General features: G+C 41.9%; 1 protein-coding gene across 3 annotated transcripts in view; it reads right to left on the bottom strand.

Moving 5' to 3' along the window:
- Positions 1-18,329, bottom strand: part of CUL5 (cullin 5) — a 58,561-nt gene that overhangs the window by 11,026 nt on the left and 29,206 nt on the right. For all 3 annotated transcript variants that reach the window (XM_025193149.1, XM_025193151.1, XM_025193150.1), the window contains exons 9-14: positions 16,053-16,183; positions 14,071-14,178; positions 11,485-11,549; positions 8,005-8,137; positions 7,033-7,164; positions 5,367-5,490 (exon numbers count right to left, since the gene is read on the bottom strand). In XM_025193149.1, coding sequence (XP_025048934.1) covers positions 5,367-5,490; positions 7,033-7,164; positions 8,005-8,137; positions 11,485-11,549; positions 14,071-14,178; positions 16,053-16,183 — 693 coding nt within the window. The remainder of the gene's footprint in view (positions 1-5,366; positions 5,491-7,032; positions 7,165-8,004; positions 8,138-11,484; positions 11,550-14,070; positions 14,179-16,052; positions 16,184-18,329) is intronic.

Raw genomic sequence — 18,329 nt, 5'->3', positions numbered from 1 at the left:
AGATCATTCTATTACAAATGAAAAAGGAATTAAAAAATGCTTAAAACTGGCCAAAATAAAGACTCTGGCTGAAGTTACCTGTTGATGAAAATAAGGATAAGGCTAATGCCCTGCAGTCCAGAACACAGAAGCCAGAATCTCTGACCTGTAAGATCACCATGTTGTAGAGAAGAGAACCACCTCTAATGAAAAAGAAAGTGCAACTCCTTTCTAGATCTTCAGCCCTCTCAGAAATAGGAGCTGGAGGGCTAAGCTGCGCTTCTTGGGGTTCAAGGAAGGGGTTGAGGAAAAGAAAAGAACTGTGTAAAATTTATACAGCAAATCATAGATTTAACTGAAATTGTTTTCCCTCATCCAGCCCCCCAGAGGCATGTACACCAGGTTGTAAGGCTACAACCTTCAGAAAGTGACCTTCCCAGGGCCATCATAGCAATTTTTTTTCAAATACCAACAAAAAGAAATTAAGAGAAGTCAGAAAATTAAACACAGAAGTTGAGAGGAAAAATACGATTTTTTAACTGAAGGTGTAGGAACACTTAAAAAGGAGAGTGGAATCTTCCCAGAGAGAACCTGACTAAGCTAGAGGCTTTTAAGTCCATTTCAGGAGTTCTCAAACTTTGTCACAGTTAGCCTCACTTAACTATGAAAAAAAATGCACCTCCCCATAGTTTGCTAAAACAAAGCAACAAATTGAAAATAGTAGGCCTATATTCTCCAAAAATGAATAAAAAAGTTGATGGGATTTGATTAGTAAAAGATTAGTTTGAGTTTCAAAAGTATTCATTTTAAGTTCAAGGGCAATATAAATGGAAGCAGTTAAGTTAAAGTTTCACTTAACCTATCGTTGTTTGGTATCATTTTTCCTTAAACGTTTAATTCTGTATGAAATCCATCAGTCCTACTTTAGCAATGGGAGGGGTGTGTTTGTTTCCTCACTTCATAAAGTAGTGCAATGCAGGGTTGCAATGTAGAAAGGAAGAGACACAAGTCATCTTTGACAGAAAGCTGGGACCTACACTTCGTTTTGATTGCAGTTAATGCCGAGAAGCCTGACTCGCATAGGTAGATGGAAGAAAAAGCAATGAGCACTTTAATAGTGTTAACTCAGGAAACTCAGATCTTATTGATAACCAGCTGGCATTTGTAAAAAAATTGTGCTACAGTTCCTGGTCGCTTGACAAGTTGATAAGGCTTTCCTCTTCTTTTGGGGACAGCACATCTGTGGGGATTGACTTAAAGGTGAATGGGTTCCTGATCCACTATTTACATTTGGTTTAGCCCACGTCAAGAAAGTATTCACAAACTGCTCTTGCAGACCCCCTTAGTGATGAACAACCATGTCCTGGATACTGTCAACTGACATATCACCACACTGTTGCACAATGTCCTCCAGTGTTGAAAATATGCAAACAGATCCCTGCTGCACATGTGAAGACCACAGTTCAAGTTTGTTAATGAATCCTGCTATCTGATCAATAGCAACAAACACATTTTGCATCTTCTCCCTGAAGTGACACATTCAGAGAATTCAGTTGCTTGAATATGTCAGCCAGATATGACAAAGATACCTAACAAGTGTCACTGAAATACTGTAGAAGTGGGGAGTTACCATGAACAAGAAAAATACAGACTTCATCACGTAGTTCACATATTCTTGTCAGTACCTTGCACAAGTCCTTGGACAGCCAATGGACTTCTGCACGTAGCAACACCTGTGTGTGAAGCTTGCCCCCATCTCTTCGCATAAAATGCTAAAAACTCTTGAATTAACCAGGCATAACTTTATAAAGGTTACAGTTTTTACTGCAACTGAAAATACACTGCTGAGCTCCTCTGGCATCTTCTTAGCAGCCAGTGCCTGTCTGTTGATCATACAATGATTTCAGGTTGCTGCGGGGGCCACTTCTTAGTCACAAGCCTGCTATGCTGTCCTGTCATAGACCATGCTCCATCGCTGCAAATCCCAAAACAACATCCCCAATCAAGGTTTGTCTTGGACAAAAGTATTTAACAGTTTAAAAAACTCTTCACCAGTTGCTCGTGTGGGGAGTGACTCTTCACCAGTTGCTCGTGTGCAGCAAAACTAATTCCTCCTTTAATTCTGTTGCTGTAGCAAAACAAATATACACCAGTAGCTGTGCAGCATTTGATACATCAGTAGACTCATCTATCTGAATGGAATAATTTGGGCTCTGATGAACACTTGCTAAGAGCTGCTCCACAATATGGCATGAAACTGTCATTTAAAAGTGGGATCACATCTAGCTGCAATGCTGCATTCTGTCCTATCATCACTGAGCACATATCCTTTGCAGCTGGAAGTAGTAATTTCTCACCTATGCTGTGAGCCTTGCCTACTTTGGCAATGCACAAAGCCACACTGTAGAAGCCTCAGTAGCCTTCATGTTAACAGTGCTGTACACTTCAACAATTTTTTGGCCTGTTAACTCATTGAGCTTTCTCTGAAAAAAAAAATCTATGGGTTTAGATATTAAGGTAGGGTGTCTTGTTTCAAGATTCCAGCATAGCTTGCAGGGCCGCATACTGTCATTTGCCAGTACAATGGCACATACAACACACTGAGGCCTCAGTGCATTGCTGGACCTGCTCCATGCAAAACCAAGCTTTAAATAAACTTCATCATATTTTCAACCTTTACATTTTGCTGGAATGTCTGCTGCTGTACTCCTGGCCTGGGCTGTATGCTTTTCTCCCTTCGTCACAAAACAATCCATTTCTCATTTAAGCTGTTTCTCACTAAGCATGTTGCTGAGGTTTGTAAGTTTACTTACAAAAAACAATGCAACATACATCTGATGTCACAGTTGCTAAGCAACATAAGTAAATACAAGCTTTTTGTGTTATTTTATTTTTTTAGTTATTTTAAAATATAATACATTTAAAATATATAACTTTTTTTTTCCCCAACTCATCCAACCTCTCCTAACAAAAAGACTCATGGCTCACTTGACATGATGCTGCACCTCCCCAGGAAGGCCCACCTCATAGTTTGAGAATCATTGCTCTGTTTGGTACCCTGCAAGGCTGACTCTTATTTCAAAGAAGATGTAGGTTTTTTCAGTGATAAAAACAAGACCTAGAGGCTTTTGTAAGAAAACATCCAGAACTTTTATTCCTACCCAAGAGAGTCTGAAAGACAACAGAAGCCCCCCGTCATTAAAACTGAAATAGATGTTGAAAGTAAACTTGAAGAAATGGGTGTGGAATGATATAAATCATACTTGTAGGTAAAATCCTGGCTGTTTAAAAGAAAAAAAAAAAAAAAAAAAAAATCAACCAAGCCTTATAGTGAGAACTGCAAGGACAGGGGGGCAGAGAAGCAAAGGTAAAGGCGTTACCCAGAATTAAATGCATCTCAGGCTATTGTTTGTGGGATCCAATGTTAAACCTAGAATATGACAAATCTACATAAAAAAGTCACTTGGGTATGGTGGGAAATATTTTGCAAATTATGGCTAAATCAGGGGGAGGTACAGAGATAGAGAGAAAATAAGAAAAGCATTTCTTGTATGTTAAGTTTAATGGAATACAACAGAGCTGCTCAGCCGCTGGCCTGTGGGCCAGATACGGCCCCTGACAGTGTCATCTGGCCCACATATTTGTGGGGAGCCCCGCTGGACATGCACACAGGACAGCATGAGACACAATCCCAGTGTGTGGGGCTGGGCAGGGATGGCCCCAGGGCATGATCCAGCCCGTGGACCAACCCCATACCATTCATCTGGCTCATGGGGTCAAAACCTTGAGCCCCACTGGAATACACTGTGGTGACAATCCTTCTTAAATACTCTGATAAAGGAATGGATATCTCCGTCACAAAACATCCTAACGAGTGACAATGGTGGCATGGAGTAAAAAAGGCAGCAATGGTGAAAGTTAAAGGATGATATAGTAAAATAATACTATGTCTAGACTAACGGTTCTCTCTCTCTCTCACTCTATTAAAAGGCATGAATACCCCTCAAATAAAAAGAATACCAAATTGGCTAAGAGATCAAGATGTAGATATATGCATTATACAAGACGCACCTTTTAGAAAAAGATACTAATAGGTTTAAAGCAAAATGGATTGATAACTATTTCTTCTCCTTGTGCTCCAACAGAGGAGTGATGATTACAATTAACAAAGAGTAGCAGTTAAAAGTAGAGGAAGTTTACGAAGACAAACGAGGCAGATTTCTCATGGTTAGATGTCTGACGGAGGAATACATAGGCAGTCTTGTAACCATTTAAGCTCCTACTGAAAATTTACTAAAATTTGTAGAGGTTAAATTTTTCCAAGTCATGAAAGATACTAAAGGAACTCTAATGATAACTGAGGGGTTAAATTATGCGTTAGCACCACTGGATAGATCTGCAAGGGGAAAAGTTATATACAGAGGGTGGAACGATAACATTCCTAGATTAAAATGAATTTAAAGATATTTGGAGAATTTTTAACACTATAAAAAGACTACATGCCTTTTTCTCATTCTCCCACAATTCTTACTTAAGAACTGATTATAGTCTCACTGACAGACCTTCTTCAATCAATACATTCACTAACTGTGCCATCAGTATTTTCATAGTGGGGGAAAAAAAGGGAAAAACAAAACTCTACCTAAACCAGAGGTTCTCAACCTTTTTAGACTCGAAGCACCCCTTGGAAAATGCTAGCTTCTAGTTTTCCCTTTTTTTACTAAGAAACAGTAATAACAGCAGTTTTTCTGTTGAAAAGAACTCAGAAAGACAACAGATCAGAATGTTTCTCACACTATGATTGAAATCTCTGGGTTTATCTTGTGAATCATGTTTGCGCGCCTAACAGCACCAACATTACATGGCACCTTGATGCACCCTGGAAAGGAAGGATCTCAAGGCACGCCAGGGTGATGCACCACTTTGGTTGAGAATCACTGACTTCAGCCAATGGCCTTGCTTACATTCTAACAATAACAGGTGGTCTGCAGCCAAGGTCCCTAAATGGAAGGAGGTGCTTATGTCTGGCCAGGCACATCAGGTCTAAAACTTGGGAAACTAAGCCACTCTCCTTTCCTCTGCATTTCACTCTTGGCATCCTTAGGTATCTTTCCACTCAGATCTGCTGGTTCTTCTGATCGCTTCCTTAGGTATTTAATTCTCCCCATGATCTGTAAAGAGAATCTGGGCTCAGGATTCCAAGAAGTAGTTGGGAACTAAACTAGTGAGTGAAATGATGCTTAAATACCTTGGAGAATCCAGGCCTGACAGCTAGGGAGTCTTCAAACGGGAGAATAAAAATTATAGCAATACCTTAAGTTTCAACTGAACCATTTTTTAAAACACACACACGAATAGAGAGACATCAAAACATTTGAGAAAAATACCTGGTAGGGCTAATTTATTATTTTTGTGCATCTCTTTGAAGGCCTGGTTCAAGTCTTCCGATACTTTAATATCCTGGAACATCCTAGCCAATTTGTTTACATAGTCTGCTGGCATACCCACTTCCTGTATAAACAGATAACAAATTAAACCAAGACACAGCACAATTCAGAAACCAAATTACTACACGCATCAGTCTTTAGGCACATGGAGGCAGAGCAGTTAAAGCTCCTGATATGCCAGTTTTAGCTTTCCTCCAAACTCATACCGAAAGCTTCCCTTACCAAACTCAGCTGTAAATGGGGGTCAGTAGGCTGGGGAAATCAGATGGGTACATGTAATGATAGCAACATAATTTCTTATTATGCTACTGACTAGCAAGCCTTTGCTATATTAGTCCCAATGGGCTGTTGTACTTGGGTTGACCTTTGACCCTTCCCCCCCCCCCCCCCCTCCAGACATCTGCCTTTAGAATAGCAAATTGTTTTAAAACGGCTTTATGAAAATACACAGATTATAGCAATTTGTAATAGCAAGTTACAACGTTATGACAAAATAACTTTTTGGATACACACACACTTTCATGTAATAATTTAGATATTATAATATAATATCCAATTATAATAATTGGATAATATACTATTTCCTCTTATCTCAATACTTTTCAGGTTTAGAACAGATTATTTAGTTCCTCCCTCCTCATTTAATTCTCTAGATAATTAAATAGCTGTAGGCCTAGATCTTCAAGTATGTTAGGTGTGCACCATGTGAAAGCCATCACGTATTTGCACAAAGTGTCTCAAACTTGCTTAAGCATGTAGGCATCCAAGACGTTTGGGAGCACCTCAATACTTTTCAGGTTTAGAATAGATTAGTTCCTCCCTCCTCATCACCAATTCTCTGAAGAATTAAATAGCTGTAGGCCTAGATCTTCAAGGTGTGCACCATGTGAAAGCCATCACGTATTTGCACAAAGTGTCTCAAACTTGCTTAAGCATGTAGGCATCCATGACGTTTGGGAGCACTCTCCTGGAAGCTGCTTGCTGATTTTTTGTTCTTCTAAACTTAAGTTCCTTTGTATTTTGGATCCCTTCAGTCTTCCAATGTTGCACGTGCATTCAAGGGTCAACATAAAAAGAAATTCAACTGTTAACACTGCAGAGGTGATGTACTTGTGATAGCTACCTAACATCTAGCTATCACAAGTACATCACCTCTGCAGTGTTAACAGTTGAATTTCTTTTTATGTTGACTCTTGAATGCACGTGCAACATTGGAAGACTGAAGGGATCCAAAATACAAAGGAACTTAAGTTTAGAAGAACAAAAAATCAGCAAGCAGCTTCCAGGAGAGTGCTCCCAAACGTCATGGATGCCTACATGCTTAAGCAAGTTTGAGACACTTTGTGCAAATACGTGATGGCTTTCACATGGTGCACACCTTGAAGATCTAGGCCTACAGCTATTTAATTCTTCAGAGAATTGGTGATGAGGAGGGAGGAACTAATCTATTCTAAACCTGAAAAGTATTGAGAAAGAGGAGACAATGATCCATAAATGGACTGCGATTTAAGGTAGAAACTCGTGTAAATAAGAAGAAGGTTTACATTCATAAATACAAACTAAAAGTATGAGCACCAAGAGCTAAAAATCAAGGTACGACACTTACTCTCAACCATTCCACCATGTTCTCTTCAATTTCGCTATCAGCCGATATATCCAATATTAGACGTCTTGTTAAGTGAGCTTTGTGGTATCGCATAAAAACATCTTTATTCTGTACATATTTAAGTACCAAAAGCTGTTAAAAAAGTAATAGATTTTAATATATTTTTCCATACCAAGTCAAACCACTTTCTTTCAACACTGGTTTTATATCAATGTCAAATGAAACCAGCACACAGGAACTCTTGATTTTCTTCAGGAGGAGCACTGCTGGAGATAGTCACTAGCTATGGAACTACTGCAGTTGCTGACGAACAAGCTGCCCCATGGAACATCTCCTGTCATGGTTCCATTTTCTTGATAGGTATGCATTTCATTACATATAGCCTGATCTACACAGTAAGCTTTGCTGATAGCCCTCTGGTGACCATGTCCACACTTACAGCTCTTCCGTGACTGCAGGACTCCTACTTTCTGCTGACAAAGGAAAGCCAAACCTGAAGTGACAGGCAGTTTCTGCCGCCACGGAGAACCACAAGTGAAGGCAGAAGTGCCTGGGATCTCTGTCTGAAGCCATTGCTCCTGGTGCCTTCCAGGGTGCAGTGTACCTGCTGCACAGCGCTAACAAAAGTTGGCAAGGGATGCATAGCTTCCCTACAGTGGCAGTTATTTGGTCACAAAAGGCCTGTCCTGTAGACAAGACCTATAACATTTATTACAGTATACAAATATATTAATTGCAAACTTGCATATTAAAATCAACATTACTAACATGTGACACAATTTGGACCCATGAAAGCTCAATAATGCATATTCTATGACCATTCCAAGTTAAGCAACAATTATTACTACAACAGTTATCCACTTCATAGGCAGTTTCTTCAAAACCTCATCTTCAAAAACACTGTTACAGTAGATGCAGGTCAGCTGATACCAAAATGGTTCCTTAGGTAACAGACAGTGAGCATGGACATACCACTTCTTTAAGCTTTGCTTCAATTTCTTCAGAGGTTAGTTTTTTGCTTAGTGGTGTTTTTCTTAGCAACATATCACAGTAATTAGCAAGCAGCTCAGGGCATTTGGACTCAGGCTGTGTTTTCAATCCAACCCTAAATGCAATAAGAAATGAAAAAGCTTTGTAAAAAAAATAGTTATGTCAGAGTCACCATACCAGTGACAAGAAGATTCCTGAGGAAAGTACCTTTATCTGGTAAATTTGTTCAAATGTCAGTTTAACCATTGCAAAACAGATTAATTCTATCTTATTCCTCTCATTCATTCCAATTACAGAAGGCAACCAACTATTCTCAGACACCTCCATCGTGGGTCACTCCAACTATTCTTTTGTTTGTAATTTCAGAATTGTCCAAGATTCATTTCAAACAATAATTTTCATAAGCGGGTTTCACAGGACAAAGGAAGTTCCAAAACAACATAGCCAATTCAGGTGTCTGGCCACCAGTGCAGGCAGTGGACTGAACACAGCATCTCATGGAAGTTGGAAAGACAGCGATTACTGCCAGATAGGTGCATAAAAGCAATATTGAGAGCAAGATTGATCCTTGAATGGTAGTCCAGAAATAACAGGCTTGAAAACAGATAAACCGAAAAAAATCAGCAGAGGGTATACTATTAAAACAGGTATACAAAAGGTATACAAAGAACATAAGGTGGCAGCTTTACAGAACTCTTTAGAAAACTCATCCTTTTTGACTCATAAAACAGCTTCTAGGTAAGGGCTACTTTTTTTTTTTTTTTTTTAAGGCCTTAGAAACAGGAAGAGAAAAGCCTTTGGCTATGGTAATTGTAGAAACCTCGGATTTGCAATGGTATCAAAGATTTTCCGACCAGTACAAATCACAAAAAACAGGAAGTTTTAGGATTCTGGGAGCATCCAAACACCTATCAGAAGTGACATTATCTTGCCTGGTTTGTGACCAAGTCCTAGCCAAAGATAATAACCTAACTTTAAGTGAAGCAGAGACCAACAGGTAGAACACTGAGAGGAGTTTATGGAATAAATAAAATGGAAAGATGCCAAACAAGGAGGGGAAGACACAACTATCATCACCTTTTCTACAATTCAGAAACAAAACAAACAAAACGAAAGTCTTTGAGCTAGGATCTTCATTAGCCCTTCAAATGGTAGAGAATGGGAAGATAGAAAATTTAATGTAGGGGGGAAAGGCTGTTTTTAATTCCAGGAAAGGCCCAGGAACTTGTTGGTTGGAAATTGCTAGGAAACTGGAATATTAATAGGAACCTAAAGGAATCATTTTCCACAGTGCCTTAGCGTACACAGGGGACACTAAGCAGGGCAAAAACGGAGATCCATGCCTTTGTCAAGGGAATCCAACAATAATACAAACTGCACTGTAATCTTCACTTCCCCACCTTCTCTTTCTTTTCTAACTTGGACTTTCATGGAGGAAAAAAAATTAACACCATGCATTACATACTATAGTCAACAGCTGTATTTTAGGATTCTATTGGCATATCTTCTGCCTCTAAATATTAATTTTTTTTAAAAGTGAAGATAATCACTCAACCTCAGAGTTCAAGGCCAGAGTCAATCAACTGAATGCTGCAAATAAGGGGTGTTCACATGAACCACTAAGAATCATCTGCCATAAAAAAAGGCAAAGCTGAACACCTGAGCAAGTTGTAATTCAGTGGCTGCCTATGTTTCCATGTTACAAATGAAAACCAACAGAAAAATACAGCATCTAGCCACAATAACCTGAAGACAGATATACCAGTATAACCATCAAACACTTTATTATAGATTAGCACTGGGGAGTCATACTAATTTGGTCCCATGGGTTGGATAAGCATCTCTTGGTCAGTCTGTGGGCTGGGCTGGACTGGGACTAACTCCGTGCGCAGCACCAGGTGGTTGTTCCAGAGCACTACATGCGCCCGAGTCCTGCATTCTCTGTGTTGTGTGCAGCACCGGGTCCACTCCTACATGCCACAGGCAGCACACACCCTGTACCAGCCTCAGGAGCCACATGCACAGCAAGCCCTGGGGCCAGTACATTCTTCACACACTGAATGGGGCTGGACTGGACACATGAACTATGCATATCACAAGGGGCCAATACAGCGATTCATGCAGTGACCAGCTGGACCAGCCCTGCATGCTGGCTCCAGCGTGCCCCAATCTAGACCAGCTCTGGAGCCAGGGTACAAAGCCAGTCCAGCAAGAAACTGCACGCAGCATGCACCCAGTAATAGTCCCCCATGCGACATGTAGGGCTTGCAGCCGGCCCAGCCCAAGTTGTGTGCAGCACGTGCTGGCCTTGGAGCTCACTGCACATGCCCACACAGGGCTGGCAGAGAGCATGTGCTGCCTGTGGTGTGTGGGCTGGACCTGGCACTGCAAAGGCTGCATGCAGCACCCCATGCTGGCCCCCACTGCTGCCTGCAGCATGCATGGCACCAAATTCAGCCCACACTGCATGCAAGGTCCAGGAACAGCACGTGGCGTCGGTCTAGCAACCCATGGCCTGGATACCTCTAGATTAGCTGAAGTGGTCAAAGAATTCAGATCTAGTTTGCCATAAAGTACCAGTGATTTGTACATACCAGGTTACTGCTCTGTAAAATAGAATGCACTCTGCACCCAACCTTTTGGCTGCAGAACTTGATTTTTCCAAATAAGACTCCTTGAAAAAATCTCCAATTTGTCCAGTTGTGCTATTCTAAGGTTTGAAAACTTTATTCCCAAAGGTCACTTTGGACATAGGTATTCTCTTTCTGCCTTTGAAATTTCTACCTGAAGAACAGACAGTATTCTGACTGACACTAGGTCATTTTAGACTTAATTTTATGATTTCTCTGAGACTAGTTCTCTCCAACAAGGAGCAGCTTGAAACCACTCTCTGGATGTTGAAAATTCAGTCCGCTCATAAGGCATATAAAAACTCCTGTGATTAAGAACTATAATTTATTCTTCGTGTCTTCTTTCATCTTCACTTCCTCCACTCATCATTTTTGACTGAAAATAACAAACGTATAGCAAGTAAAAGAAAAAATCCACATACCAACTGTTCAGAAACTCTGACAACTTAGCCTTCCTTTATGCCCAATCCAGTGACGGAGAATAAAAACAGTAACTACTACTTTTACTTCTATAAATTAACTTAGTGGAATGAAAGTGCTTGGCATTAATGGGTTTCTACTGGTAAACAACTTTGTTCAGCATATATAACCTTCCTTCCAAGCTTTTAAACAAATCTAAGTGCGAAGCTCCCATCTGCCTACTTTTTTTTTTTCTTTTCACTCCTTTCCACAACACTTTCAATGCAAGAATCCCAAAGAACTTCTAAATAAGATATGATGTGTTACCAGGAGTATGCTTAAAATAAATAAATACAAATCTGAAAATGTCCTAAAACATTAAATATTTCAATATTTAAGGCGCCCAATACACATTAATATTTAAACAGCTTACCCTTTCTGCTTCAATGGCAATTCAAGTTTAAATATTGTAGCATCATTCACAACTGCCTTATATGCCTAAAAAACAAACAAATAGGCACTAATTCAACTTCTCTTCATAACATAAGAAACAAGATATGAATAATTTAATATATTTTTAAGATAGCGTATATCAGAACTGTGTGAAGCTTTGGTAGCCGTTTCAATTCCGAGGAGATTCAGCAACCAAATCTGTGAATCCGAATCGAATCAGGAGACCAATTAAAAGCTCCGAACTGAACTGGAAGCCTCCGAATCAATTCAGAAAAGATTCGGCCATAGACTAAACAGGCAGCAGGTCCTCACCACACTGGACACAGCTGCTTTCAGCCGGTAAGTCTGTTGGGGTGGGCAGAGGGAGGGACTGGAGCTGGGACTAGGAGAAGCTGCCCAGCTGGGGTGGGGGCACAGGACACAGCAGCACTCAGAGTGGGGGCTACGCCCTGATGCTGATTGCCCAGCTGGGGAGGGGGGTGGGTGGGATGCGGGTGTGGCAGCAAGGCATAACCCCTGCTCCCAGCACTGCTGCGCCTGCATCCCACGCCCCCCCGCCCCGCAGCAGCTGGGCAAGCGGCAGCAGCGCCAGTCCCCCCGGCCCCAGCTAGGCAAGCAACAGCAGGGCAGAACCCCCACTCCCAGCACTGATGTGGGCACTGCAGCGATGCAAGTGGGGGCTATGCCCTACTGCCACTTGCCTCCTTCCTCCTGGAGCAAGCTGCACCTGCATTGTGCCCCCTCCTCCCCCCACCCAGGCAAGCAGCAGCAGGCCATAGCCCCCACTCCCAGCGCTGCTGCGCCTGCATCAGCACTAGAAGCAGGGGTTCTGCCCTGCCAACACTTGCCCAACCAGCACAGCCCGGGGGTGGGGGCAGCCTTGGGAGGCGGTGGGCATTGCTGCAGCTGCTTGCCAGCCAGCATGAGGGGCCAGGCCCTGCCACCACTTCCCAGCCAGGGCGGAGGAGGCGGGCTGTGCCCTGCTGGTGTTTGCTCCCTTCCACTCAGAGCAAATCGCACCCACATCCTGCCCCCCCCCCAGAAGTGGCAGCAGGGCATAGCCCCCCACTCTGGGCACTGCCACGCCCACACTCCGCACCTCTCAAACCCCCCTGCCCAGGCTGGGCAGTTTGTTCCTCCCCCACACCTTTTCCCTCCCCAAACCTCAACAGACTTACCAGCTGAAGGTAACTGTGTCCAGCACGGCAAGGACTGCTGCCTGTTTAGTCTATGGCCGAAACTCCAAGTAGCACCAAATCTTCAGATCCGATTCGGCCAGATCAAATCAGGACAGTGATTCGAATCTCCAAATTGAATCACTGTCCCTCCGAATGGGCCGAATCCAAATCAAAAGTGAATACTTGCCACTTCACACAGGCCTAGTATATATTACTTATATAGTTCCCTTAATAAGCCCAACTTCACTATATGCCTAACTAAGCAGACGAGCTGTCCCCTTGAAGTCATGGGACTATTCACAATTACATGCTGTGATCAGTTACAGGTTTTACTAAGATATTTCTGGGTTAACTGTGTTCACAACGTTATTACATTGTATGATTCAGTTTACCTCCTTAGCCTGTGCACAGAGAAGGAGGGGTTAAGTGCCAGGGCTGGCTACATGCAGACCAGACAGACCTTTAGCAGCAGCAAGGCTTGAAGGACTTTGTTGACATATCAACAAAGGTGAGTTGCCCAACACCCAGGAGGGGTCCAGAGGAGATATACATGACAATGGGAAAGCAGACTGGGAGTGAAGCTGCTCATCAGCAGCTCCTGGGTCTAGGGACTGAGAGAACAGAGAGAAGTGGAGAAGCTTGGGGGAGCTGGAGACTGGAAAGGGAACAGTTGAGTATCTTTGGGGGTACTCAGGGCTGTGTGGGCTAGAATAGAGATGGAGATGAAGAGACTGCTTAACCCCTTTGGAGGGGACTGAGAACCTCTGGTTCAGTGGCTTTGCGCCAATAAATGTCGTTACTGATGATGAGACTGCTGTGCTGCTTGGGGAACTGTGGGTTACACTGGGATACCCCAAGAGAAGGTGAAGTCCCCCTCAGGAGTGCAACTGGATAGTAGCTCCTTAAGTCAGGGCCATAAAGAATCAGGGAGGGTGAAGGACTAGAAGTTCAGGGGCTCAGCGTGGGAAGAAGCTCAGGCTCCCCTCTTGCTCTAGAAGCCAAGCCTAGGTTGACTTCAAGGGGTACTTTCAGAGACCAGACAAAGCCACATTGGTCCTGAGCAAGTACCCTCCTGAAGGGTACCCTGTGGCACATGCCTAATACTGAAGACATGCACGTTGCTGGATCAGACAGTAGACTGTAAACGTCCAAGCACAAAGTGTCATCTCATGCACTGGTCAACCGTATCACGCTACAGATTGCAGCCTATAGGCACTACACTACAGTACAAATCAATCAGATTACCAGTTAGCTAGAAATCCAATTGGCATTTTAGTCCACAACCTACTATCAGGGTTAGAATCTTGTTGCCTATTGACAGAGGCAAAATTTGATACCAATTTCAACAACTAACAGAAACTAAAGACAAAAGTGCAACTAACACATACCTTATCTCTTGCAGTAAGAAATCTTGGGTCATCTTGAAAAGCTTCTTTAACCAACTTACTAAATCGATTAAATAATGTAAGCAATTGCTCTACATATTTCTCAGAATCCTAGAGTTAAAAGCAGCAAAGTGAAAAAAAAACTGAGAAAAAATGGATTAAATCATGTAACTCTATTCTTATAACAGAGAGAGTAATGTAAGAATACGTATCCTCAATGTTTTTGATTCAAGAGCTTTGCAACTGTCACATTTTAGCGTAGCTTTTCTGTATGAAATTTCCTACTTTAATAGTAAGCCAGCATGCACATTTAGAGGCTTAGAAGTCCTCATAACTGCCACTTGAGGTCAGCATTTACTGGAGGAATGGAAAGCTATGAAGGAATGGCAAGGAGACAATCCCTAAATAGGTCCATCATCTTTCCTCAAAGGTCTACAAATATTAAAAAAGGTGGGGGCAAAAGGAATTAAAGCTTTTGTTTTCTTGGAGGGAAGGGGAGTAAAAGGGGAACAGAGGGGAGAACCACACCTGTTCTCTTGCTTGAAGAAGTGCTGAAATGTCTGAGAAACTTCCAGAAAAAAAAATCATTCCAATTAAACATAAGCGCACTAGTTTCTTCCATGGAATTAACTGTCAGAATAGCCTTTTCAATTCATTGCAATTAAACTGCTAATACAACTCTAACTTTGGCATTTCCCATACACTATCAGTCACCACTGGTATATTTGATTAAAACTACATGCTGGCTTTATGTATAAAGACACACATTTGAAAAAGGCAAATACACAAGAAGACTGAGGTCTAACTAGAGAATTACTTTGAAGGACTTCATTTTAAAATGAGAGCGAGAGAGAATGAATGAATCTAATGCTTGTGGACATCTATTGTAGGGGTGCACCGATAAATATTTTCTTAGCCAATACCGATAGCTGATTATTCACCAGGTGTATACTGATAACATTTACAGGAGCACAGCATGAAGGTAAGTCTGTGGAGAAGAAGGGAAATGGGGGCGGAAATGGGTGTGTGGGGATCAGAGAGGCCCCCAACTCCCTCCCTCACCATAGGAAAGGGGCAGGGGCTGGGGGCACTGCCCACACAGGGAAATGAATGGAACCCCAGGGCCACGGCAGGAAGCAGGACAGAGCTGTGGGAGGCTTGTCCAAGGGATCAGCATCCTGGCACTCAAAAATGGCAGCAGGGGTGGTTGAACTAAAGCTCATCAAATTAAGTGATGAGCTGGCAGCAAGAGACAACTTGCTGCCACAACTACTGCCAGACAGGCGGGGGACGTGCAGTCAGAACATGGCTCCCAGAGTAAAAGGTAGCAGGGTTGAGAGACTGGGGCCCACAGTGGGCAGCCCACCTCCACCCCATGCACAAATCTGGGGGGGGGCGCCACATACCCCCCCATGCTTTCTCTGGGGTTGCATGCAGCAGCAGGAAGCTGCCCCCCTCTACCCACTTCCCTGGACAAGCCACCCACAGCTCTGTCCTGCTCCCTGACCTGGCCCCAGGGTCCCATTCACCACCCTGGCTGGGCAGCACACCTAGCCCCTGCCCCGCTCCCTCCCCCACCGTGGGGTCTCAATTTGCCACCCCTCCCCACCCCCCGCCATATCCCTTCCTCTCCACAGACTTACCTGCAGGGTGCTGCTCTCCATGCTGCCCAGCTAAATTCCTGCATGCATGTCACGACTGCATGTGTGCACATGGCATCCAGGGACCCCGGCCAGAAGGCATATTATATTTATTGGTGACATTTTAGCTACACCAGCCAAAAAAAGCTGATAATATTAATTTTTGTTTTAAAATCGGTGCCGATCCGATATGGCACCAATATATTCAGTGCACCTCTAGTCCATTGTTTTTATTTTCTTTTAAATCCATTGTTATTTGCATGTAATATACCAAGTAATTCTAGTATTTATTTTTTGTAAAGACATTATATCTATTAAAATTCTTTCTTTAGCAGATAAACTTACAGTAGTAATAGTTTCAGCAGCTGCTACCATATCTGCTAGTCCAGCACTAACAATATGCTCTTCCAGATCTTTTAACATAGGGTCTATTCCATTAGGAACTTTATCCATCAGCGAAAACATTAAATGCAACTCTGAAAGATACAATATACTGATGAAGCCACCATTCCACATAGTAACCAAAGATTCAAGTTAAAGGAATGTATGTTCCATTTATACAAACACCACTGAAAGCAGGACATGAAGCAAAATAAATAAATCAATAAAAATAAAACAAATTAAACACCGATAGAGTCCATTTATTATACAATCAGTTTATTCTTACACTTTGAACACTATTATTAATACTAACCACACAAAACGGTTTCCTTGGAAATTTGTGTCAGACCTCAATTGGGTGTGTATTAATTAAAAAATATGTAAGTGCCAAATATGCCTAAACCATCTATGGCTAAAAGATTAATTCTTTTTTTTTTTCCCCTCAACTTGGAGTAGAGTATGGTCTGAGTCTTGTGATTTTCACAACTCCAAAGATGGATGTTGTTAGTCTTTAATTAGGACTAATTAACTACCACCAGAAGCAAGAGTACAGATATTTCTGCAAGACCATGAGGTTGTTTTGGACAGGCTACTGAACAGCTAAATCAGACATAATGGATAAGGGCCTACCTTTGTATTAAATCTCAATACACCAAGCTTGGAATACAGGTGGGCTTCTTCCCATGGAGAAAGCAGCATGACTAACAAGGGCCAAGGATCATTTCCTCAGATTTGTTTTTTTTAATTAAAAAACAAAAACAAAATAGACTCAAAATTTCCCCCTTTCTACTGCATTCAGGAGGAGCACAAAAAAAGGAAGAACTCCCTTTCAATTTCTTCAGAAGAAGAAACTTCAGAGCTCAGGTCACAGGAGATGAATCTACCAACTGCAGCTTTTATTTCAAGGTGATCAACATAAGAGTTACACTGCATTAAACTGTGATGAAGAAATAGGTGAAGACAGAAAGTAAAAAAAGGTCCCAAGCTTTTAGTTTACTTATCCTGATTATTCCCCAATTAAACATCGTATAAAAACACACATTCGAAAAAAGTTGGTAACCGTCACAAACAGATGAGGGGGAGAATGAGGACAATGCACGATTGGCTGAACCACGAGAGAGCCACTGCAATGGCAATGCCAGTGTTCAGGTGCAATGCCAGCGTTCAAAAAGAGTGTCCCTAAGGGTAAAACATGAAGGGGCTGGTTGGGAAACATGCATCAAAGATGGCAGAGATCTAACACATCAATCAAGACTGAAGTTCTACATGGATAAGGAACAGTCAAAAATGATGGAGACAGAGAAATGCATATCAAAAAGCAAAAAAAAAGTTTAAAAGGAAAGTCTTATCTGAGATGCCTCTGCAAAGAGGCATCTCCAGAAATTCTGAATTCAAAATTAGCCTTCTGTAAGTCTCCAAGGTCCGAAATTTATACTCTTATGAAGTTCATCAGCTTACTATATTCAGCCCTGGACAAGTGACAAAAAGTACTACTAGATTGAGGGGCGAGTCTAACACAGTTTGAAGGTCAAATTTCTTGTGAACTGCCAAGCCTGGAAATGAATGTTTTCTCCTAATTCAAAGCTGAAAATTCCAACTTCTCATTTGTACAGCTACAAAACTTAATTAGTGAAGTTTTAATATGTAATAAACTAGTTGCAGGATAATCAGAATCATTTCCTCTTTCCTTATTCCCCTTTGAATTCTGAAGACTGTGTGTGGGTCTGCTTTCTTGATTGGATAGCATCTTCACAAGTCACACAAGTCAATCACAGAACCCAAAATTTCCAGAAGCAAAAGGTTTCAAACTTTCTGAAAAAGTTATGACTACCATCTTTCAAACAGTATATTGAATTAGCCTATAATATTATCAGGTCATGAGATATCAGTTGCAAAAAAGAGCAGGAAAAACAAAGTCTTACAGAGATTTTAATTGGCTGATCAGTACACTCCCCAAAACCAAACTCTGACCCACAATTGTGGAGTGGGGTGCGAGGAGGGGTTGGGAGCAGACAGACTTTCCCTCCCTACCTTGAATAGCAATACATCAGAAAAACACGCCCAGAAAGAGAGACGAAAGAAATTTACTTTAATTAGTCTAGTTCAATCTGAAATCCGTGCAGGACTCTAAAAGGAGAGACCCAAAGCCTATTCAAATTGAAGACAACACACTGTAGAAAACAAAAAGTAAACCAGATGTAAAAAAAAAATACACACACACACACACGCCGCCCCCCCCCA

The sequence above is a fragment of the Alligator sinensis genome, unplaced genomic scaffold (genome assembly GCF_000455745.1).
Source record: "Alligator sinensis unplaced genomic scaffold, ASM45574v1 scaffold802_2, whole genome shotgun sequence".
NCBI lineage: Eukaryota > Metazoa > Chordata > Crocodylia > Alligatoridae > Alligator > Alligator sinensis.
The sequence above is the reverse complement of the archived record's forward strand: the minus strand, read 5'-3'. Positions and strand labels throughout refer to the sequence as shown.